We start from the raw sequence: 9,092 nt of genomic DNA on the forward strand, positions 1-9,092 counted from the left end.
AATTATTGTTAAATTTATTTTAATTAAAAATATATATATATCATGTATGTGATTTTTTAAATTAAAAAAAAATTTTAAAAAGATTACTGGTGAAATTTATTTTAATTAAAAATAATATTTTTTTCAATTTTTTTAGTTTAAAAAATCACTGACAAAATATATTTCCGGATTTTTTTCACTATTTTACCACTTTATCGTTCAAAAATTTTTTGTTCATTGGGGTTTTTTCCGGATTTTTTTCACTGTTTTACCATTTTAACTAATTATACAAGTCATAAGAATGTATCCAACATGTTTTATAAAAGTTCAAGAAGTTATTTAACATGTTTTGGATTATTCAAGAACTTATTTGTTCCAAAAATTGTCCAAGGAGTTATTTAACATTTTTTGGAATGTCCAAGGACTTATTTGTTCCAAAAATTGTCCAAGGAGTTATTTAACATTTTTTGGAATGTCCAAGGACTTATTTGTTCCAAAAATTGTCCAAGGACTTATTTAACATGTTTTGGAATGTCCAAGGACTTATTTGTTCCAAAAATTGTCCAAGGACTTATTTGTTCCAAAAATTGTCCAAGGACTTATTTAAAATATTTTGGAATGTCCAAGGACTTATTTAACATGTTTTGGAATGTCCAAGGACTTATTTGTTCCAAAAAAAAAGTCCAAAAACTTAATCATTTCAAACAAAAAAGTCCATTGGTTTTTATTGTACTTTTCCCTATTTTAAACCAGCTTAAACAAATTTCATATAAAACGACAATAAAAATAAATAAATTATATAATAATAATTTATGATAAACTTCATATAAAATGAAAATTTTCAACAACTAATCTTTTTTTTTTTTTTGGCTTTCTATTTGTTGTATCTCTCCTTTCTGTTGTCCCACAACTTAATTAATAAGAAAAAACGAGTTCGTTTTTTTAGATAATTATAAATATTTATGTGTCTTAATCCATAAAGTTAGGGGTTGTTTATCAAACACTTACTCGTTAAGTGTTTATGGGTAAAATTTAACACTATTATTTACATATTGAATAAGATTTTAGTCCATCAAATCGAAATCGTATATAACAATTTTCCTGGTAAGCGCTTACAGTGGTAAGAGTCGTCGTCCTAACTTACCGCGTAAGACTCATGATTTTTGTCTCGTTCTTACCGGGTAAGATTCTTGGTCCTTATCATATTCATCCGATGAGGTAATGTAACTTGGTAAGTACCTATTTGGATAAGCGTTTGGTAAACGACCCATTAGTTTAATATGGATTAACAATTTCTCCGTTGTGAATTATAACATCTTTTTAGCATAATGTATTATTTTTTATGATCCTGATATAAATATGGTAAGCTAAATGTGTGACAAAGTTAATTATATGTTTTGGGGGATTTAGAGATTTTTATGATTTTTTTTTTCTATTTTAACATACAAGATAGCATAGCTGCTGAAGCTGTTAAAATCTTACTTTTCTGTATTTTAGCATAGTTACAAATTTTGACATTTGAAGCTCAAACTCAAATCGATCGAACGCCACCCTTATGGTTTGCTGTTATGAATGTAATTTTCTACTTGTTTCATATTTAAAATAACAAATATATACAATGAACATTTATTTGAAACAACTTATGCTTTTCTATAAAAGCACTTATCAACTTATTATAAGTCATAAGAGTTTATATTATCGGTTTGATACCGGTATAAATTGTTTATCCAAACACTAAAAAATGCTTATTACCGATGCCTAGTGATGGCCAAACCGGCCCGGTCCGGGACCGCTGAAGGACTGGAACCGGGACCTGCAAGGGACCGGTTGAAGGACCGCCTGTTACACCCCGGTTACCATTTTCGTCGTTTTTCGGGACCGAGACCGGTTATGGGACCGACCCGATCCGGTCAACAAAAGTCAAACTAGCCGTTATGCTCGGTCAAACTAGCCGTTATGGAGGAAATATAGCCATTTTTTCATCTCCTTTGCTACCAATTCACTATAAATATGCATTTCACTCCCAAGTAAACATACCAACTCATCTCTTCTTCAAAAACGCAAAAAACGCTCTCAATTCTCAGTTTCTCGCTATATTTTGTGAATTCGACTCGTATTAATTTCTCGTTTCCACTTCACAATTCTCGTTTCTTTCTCTCTTTGTCTTACAAAATGGCCGATGAACAAGCATCAAACGAACAAGTTGCCCAAGTTATCGACAAACACGGAAGAAAGTTCGAGATTTGGAATCACTACAACTTGGTGGTTCTCACGACCGGAAAAGAAAGGCACAATGCAAATTGTGTCAAGCGCTCCTTACGGCAGAAGGAAATTCTACGTTAAGGAGGCACACCGAAAGACGTGCCCGGGGTTGAGGTCGGGGGGCAATTTAAGCCAACCGATACTTGACACCCAAGGTCAAATATGGTCGTATGATGCCGAGTTGAACCGACAAATGACAACACAATGTGTCATTCAAGTCGGGTTGCCTTTCGAACATTTCGACAACCCTCACGTTACGAAGTTGATTCAAAAGACGCTACAACCACGATACAAGCCGGTAAGTCGGCAAACCCTTAGACATGATGCAATAAAAATGTGAAAAATGTGTCGGGCCGAAATGCAACAAATGTTTTCCGCTTCGCCTAACAATATTTCTTTAACGTGTGATGTTCACCATACGGATTGTCGGTTTCGTATATATGCATAACGGCACATTGGGTTGAGCCTACAACATGACATTTATTCAAACGTGTAATCGCGTTTGAACCGTTTGGTGCGCCACATTCGGGAGTACGTCAATTTTCAGTTATAAAAAATGTCTTGCATTTTATAATTTAACCGCTAAAATAAATTAGTATTTCATTTGATAATGCTAGTAATAACAATTCTTGTGTGGAAAAATTAAAGTGTCATTTGACACCTATTTTAGACGGTAAATTATTTCATACATGTTGTTGTGCACACCGAATAAATGTAACCGTTCAAGACGGTTTAAATACTTGTAAACCCGTAATAGATAAGTTTAAACTTATGTTGCGGCAAATTTTCCCAAAATGTAAAAAAAAAAAATGAATGCGGCATATAGAAAGTATTGGGAGGACGTTGGTTTTAGAGCTTTGGGACCGAGGTTCGATATGTCCGTTCATTGGAATTCGACTTATTTTATGATTGAAAATTTGTTGAAATAAAAAAAAATATTTTTTCTTTTTATAGACACCATTATCCGCAAAATTCTATTGGAAATCTTGATTGGACCGTGCTTGAAGGATTGCACGGTCTTTTAGGTGATTTTAAAAATGCGACAACACTTTTATCCGGAATTTATTATCCAACAAGCCCTTTAGTTTTAAACCAAATATATATTTTGGCAAGTAAAATTGCCCAATACGAAGACCATCACGATTGGGGAAGGTTGATGTATTGCATGAAAAAGAAATTGTTAAAATATTTTATGGGCATCCCATTTGCTTTTCTTTGTGCTGCGGCGTTAAACCCGTATTTAAATATTGCCGGTGTTCAAGTTTTAATTACACAAATATGTGTGGCTTTTGGTTTGGATACCGCTACAGATAATTCTTTTTCAATGGAACAAAAACATTTGTTTAATTGTAATTTTCAAGATTTATTTGATCATTACAAACATTTTTACGGAGGAGGAAACCAACCACAAACACCTTCAAGTCGTGGGTTTGCGGGTTCTAGTTCTTCTTCTAGTGGTCATCGACAAAGTCGTAAAGAGTTGATGACTAATTTAATGAACAAGGTTTTATATGAATCAAGTAAAAAAAGTCAATATGATAACGATTTGGGTGAACTAAATATGTATGTGCATACTAACTTTATGGCCGCATGCCCCGCAAATGATGTCGAAGACTTTGACAAAAAATTGATTTATTAGATTTTTTGAAACAAAAACAACCCCAATTCCCGATTTTGGCGTGCATCGCACGTGATGTACTAACAATCCAAGCTAGTACATAGCTTCGAAGTCTGTTTTTTTCTCTTAGTGGCATGATCATTTCGATACGTCGGACAAGACTAAGCCCAGAGTCCGTGGAGTGTTGCATCTGCTTGAAGGATTATTTGGATAGCGTTGATAGGATTCAACACACGACATTGTTAGAGATGGAGATTGAAGCAGTGAAAGAAGAAAATGAAATTTCCATGAGAGTAAGCACGCCGCCAACTAACGATACCGATGACACTTACTCACAATATGACGATGATGAGGAACTCGACATTGATGACCTTGAAGACCAAGAGGCTATTAGAGAAATTCAAGAGACCAAAACTCTTCAAGTCAATCCGACATGGGATACCGATGAAGACTGATTAATAAATGTATTTTCAAATAATTTTATAATAAATTTTTGTAAAACAATGTCATTTTAATCATAATAAAGTGTATTTGAGTGACCCGTATTTTTAAAGTGTATTTTTAAAAATATTTATAATAAAACATATTTTTAAACGTATTTATAACAAAACATATTAAAAATAACATATTACAAATATATTAATAACATATTAATAACAAAAAATTTAAAAAATAAATATAAAAACATTTTTTTTGAATGAGACCGGTTGGGACCGGGACCGGCTAAGCATAACCGGTTATAGGTTGCCTTGACCGGTTAAGAGGATTTTCACCGGAACTGGGACCTGTTACTGCCGGTTAAAGAGATCATCAGGCCTGATAGAGACCGGCTCGGCCCGGCCCGAGATCGGTTTTTAACCATCACTACCGATGTCATACCGAAATAAATTAATAAGTTATTTTTATAAACAAATCCAATCCCCCCTCGACTTTCATTAGGTTTACCATATTTCTTTAAAATAAAAGGTTTCGTTACTAGCTACCAATTTCACCTCTTCCCATTTCAATTGGTCGTCTCGATTCTTCTCGAATCGTCTACTCTGTGTGTGTAAATTAAACACAAAGCTTGAAGCTTCCATGATCTTGAAGAGAAATCATAATCATGTTCGGCGTCGTCTTCCCCAATCGGAGTTTCCCCATCGACATCTCAACTTTCACCCAAATCGACACCTTCCACTGGCTCCTCGACATGAACACCTTCGTTGGTAAATCTCAATTTCATACACACACTAACACAAACACAAACACAAACACAAACTTAGCTCTCATCGGTAGCTAAATTCTGACATGCATTCGTTTGCAGGTGAGGCATACGATTCAATCCGCGAAGTCTGCATCTTCCTCCTCAATAACTTCACTCTTCCTGCCGACAAAGCCCTAGCTGTCTACATCCAGTCTCCTGGCTCCCCTTTCCTATTCGTTGGTGCAGTAACCCTAGCCCGCCCATCTGCCGTCCTCTCCCTCCCCTGGCCCGATCCCGGCGGCGAAGGAATTAACAAACAGCTCACTGCCCCCGATGCCGCCCCTCTCTCCGCCAAAATCGGTGTTTCCGTTGAAGATCTGTCCTCTCTCCCATCCCTTGATGTGGTGGCGGAGAAAAGGATCGAACGGTTGGCGATGAAGGTTGGGGAGAATTTGTTTAATTTCATGCAGTCCTTCTGTGGAGTTGATGGGAGCAAGCTGGTGGTGCCAATGGATATATTGGATAGGTGGTTTAAGAAATTTCAAGAACGAGCGAAACGAGATCCTGAGTACTTGAAGGGATTTGCTTTCTAGTGTTGAGGTACATTTCGTAATTTATAAAAAGAACAAGTTGGTATGTTGCATTCTAGTTGTTCGATGAAATGCCTGTTGTCGGTGTGCCCTAATTTAATGGTTAAAACTAGCTGTTGTTTACAATTCTTACTCAATTCAAGAGCTGTAGCTATAGCTAGGAGATGAAATCATCAGCTGAATCAGTCAGCAGAACAAATACCGGTAACCAGTTTTGCTAGTGCATTTTTTGAAGGGTACCCATTATTTCAAAGGTGCTGATGCTACAATTAGCCATACTTGCAATTAACACCAGAAGCCTACCACTTGAATTGCAACTCATCAGTTACTAATTCCACAACCTTACTTACTTTTGGAATGGCAAATGATACTCATGTGTGGAACTTTGGAATGGCATCTATTCACATGAGGATTCAAGATCTTAATTCTTTATTGGACTTATTCACGGGAAGGATGGAAATTTGTTAGCTTTTCAAGGGCAAAAAGCCATTCTTGTGCATGATCCGTTGCTTCATTCAGGGGCAGACACTGAAAACATGGGTGCACAAGGTGCATTCTTCAATAGACAGAATCAGGGCATGTATGAACACTTACTACAGTGACAATGAAATTTGCAAGAATGATGGTAATGAATGGTTGTTTCATACTTGAGAATTCATTTACAAGTCATCCATGGGGTTTTCTTATGAAAACATGTATGGTTTTTGACCTGCTGCTGCCTGCTGATAGAAAACCAAATCCCCTTTTTCGTTCTTCAAGACCTCTTTGGGTGCACTTGTTCCAGATTTAAACTCATCCTTGAAGTCATCATCTTTGAATCAGACTTAACAACCAACAATCATACCACTCATGGTCATGTTCTTGTCTTGTTTGCTTATTTTCTAGCTGCTAGTTGTGGGAATTAATGCATTTTCTGATTTCTAAGAGAACTCTTGGAAATCATACTGCTGCTGCTAATGACTTGGGATTTTAAGTTATTTTTATTTATTTATGGTTCTACATAGAGACTAAGGGGTCATTTATCAAACACTTACTCGATAAACGCTTATCGGTAAAATTTAACATTATCATATACTTATTAGGTAAGATTTTAGTCCACCAAAACAGTATCCTATGCAACAATTTATCTGGTAAGCGCTTGTTGTGGTAAGAGCTGTTGCTCTCACTTACCGGGTAAGACTCTTGATTCTTGTCTCGTTTTTACCAGGTAAGATTCTTGATCCTTATCATATCCATCCGGTAAGATAATATGACTTGGTGTTTACTTATCCGAGTAAGTATTTGGTAAACAGCCCCTAAGTTGGCATTTGTTTTCTTAAGGAATGTTGAAGTCTGAAGTCTTATCTCACTTTTGATTGATAAGAAGTGATGAAGCCTGAAATCTGAATCAATAAGACTGTTTTTGTAAACCGCCAAACATTTGAATATATATATATATATATATATATATGTATAATTGTCTAATTTTATCCTTCAAAATGTTATACATACCGGTTGAATTTATAAAAATAGCAATTCATTTTAATTAAATTGTATTACCATCTATTTTTAGCACAATCAAATATACTACCGTCCATATTAATACATTCAAAAATTCATCTAAAATACAATAGAATCCATGAACAAGGTTTCACGACAAGTAAAATCAATCTTATTTTGTATTAACCGTGTCGTAATTTCTTCTCTTAAACTAGTCGTATATGTCTGGTCCATGGGTACTTCCATGCGATTGAATATCTTCAGCCTCATTCTTACCATCAGCCCCTTGTTCAATGGTTTGTCCACGTTACATGTACATTTTCGTCCATCACTAATTAGCACACATGAAAGAATCAATATTCACGATGTGAATAAAACAGATGATGCAAATCTTTGCATATCCAATAAAACCAATGAGGCAAATATGTTCATACATTCATGATGCAAAAATCAACAAAAAGAATCAGGAAAAACAACCACAAAACACACGAACACATTTGCAAACACATATATAAAATTCCTCTCTCTCTCTTTCGATTTGATTTTTACTACTCGTGAGTTTTCGAGTCGAGTTCTAGCTTGAAAATTGGGTTTCGAATTTGAGTCGAGTATAGTGATACTCTCGACTCGCATAATTTACCCCCTAGATATGCTAATCAATACTCAAGAGGATGTTGCCATAGGCCAATCAATACTCAAGAGGATATGCCGGAAGGGATACTCTATTAAATCAAGCTACATGCGGCTTTTGTCGCCAATACAAAACAGAAGCAAAACAAAAAAGCTATAAAAGAAAGAAAGTCACCAAAAGACGAAGTCACTCCGAGCATAAGACGAAGCTTCTCAAATTGCTCCAACTTCAATGGCTTCTGTAACAACTCGTCCCACATTGATAGAATGTGAGAATTGTTAACTCCTTATAAGTCTCAAGTAGTGGGCTACCATAACTTCCACCATGGTTTTAAGTTGGATTCGAAGTTATTGAGCTAGTTCATTGCTTTGGATTTTGGGGTGTTACAGCTTCCTCCGCGAGCTAGGATAAAATCATGAGATGTACTCCTTCCCTTACGGGGGCCATGGAGTAGCGTATTTCAAAAGAGGAAGACGGGAATGGGTCTCGGCTTTCAAAAAGATGAGCATGCAAATGTCATGATGTCTGCAATTCGATTCTCTGACCCACAAAAACATAATTCCACAACTCCATCACTTACCGGTTCTCTAAGAAAATGAAAGAACTCCGACGTGCTTACTCTTTCCATGGAAAACAGGGTTTTCCGACAGCTGAATAGTAAAACTATTGTAATTTTTATTAAGATATTAAATCTACCGTTAATAATCCTATTGCTGGCTGCGGAAAGTTCTCCATCATCATCGACCAATAGTCGTTTGACCATCAACTTTCGGAATACATGGTTGCATGAACTTATTTGAAGTTGACATTTTGATCTCTACTCAAACTCTCACACTTCCTATCAAAATTCTATAGAGGCTCTGATACCAATTGTTAAGAACAAAACACACATATCACACCAAGAAATTGCCTGCAAGCAAAACAGAAAAGCTATAAAAAAAGAAAGTGATTATGTATTTGATTAAAGATATGAGCTGTAAATGGGTTGACCTCCCCCTCCAATAATTATGATTATGATTGCTTAACATATACAAAGAAAGATAATCATAATCCTAAAAGAAATGCATATATATATATATATATATATATATATGATTCATGATTTTTACATGATGATCCTCCAGCAATCTGAAAAACAAAAATAGAATACCTTCAAATTTCCCATGTCTTTCCAGATACCATGTGGAATGGCAAATGCAACTGATGATGTGGAACTTGGAAGCATTCAAGACCCTACTGTCCAATTTCTTCTTCATTGCACACAAAAACAACACAAGGAATTTTCACCAACATCTATTCAAATCATTCCAAGCAGGGTTCGAGATCTTAACCCGAGGGCTTTCAACCCGA

At 35.6% G+C, this 9,092-nt stretch overlaps 1 protein-coding gene across 1 annotated transcript; it reads left to right on the forward strand.

The window, feature by feature from the left end:
- Positions 1-4,849: 4,849 nt before the first annotated feature.
- Positions 4,850-5,758, forward strand: LOC112515567 (protein OPI10 homolog). Its single transcript, XM_025122462.1, has 2 exons — positions 4,850-5,064; positions 5,163-5,758. Exons 1-2 carry the CDS (start codon positions 4,962-4,964, stop codon positions 5,633-5,635), a joined length of 576 nt encoding a protein of 191 aa, XP_024978230.1. The 5' UTR covers positions 4,850-4,961; the 3' UTR covers positions 5,636-5,758.
- The last annotated feature ends 3,334 nt before the right edge of the window (positions 5,759-9,092 follow it).

This window comes from Cynara cardunculus (assembly GCF_001531365.2).
Source record: "Cynara cardunculus var. scolymus isolate 2C chromosome LG 7, CcrdV1, whole genome shotgun sequence".
Taxonomy (NCBI): Eukaryota; Viridiplantae; Streptophyta; class Magnoliopsida; order Asterales; family Asteraceae; genus Cynara; species Cynara cardunculus.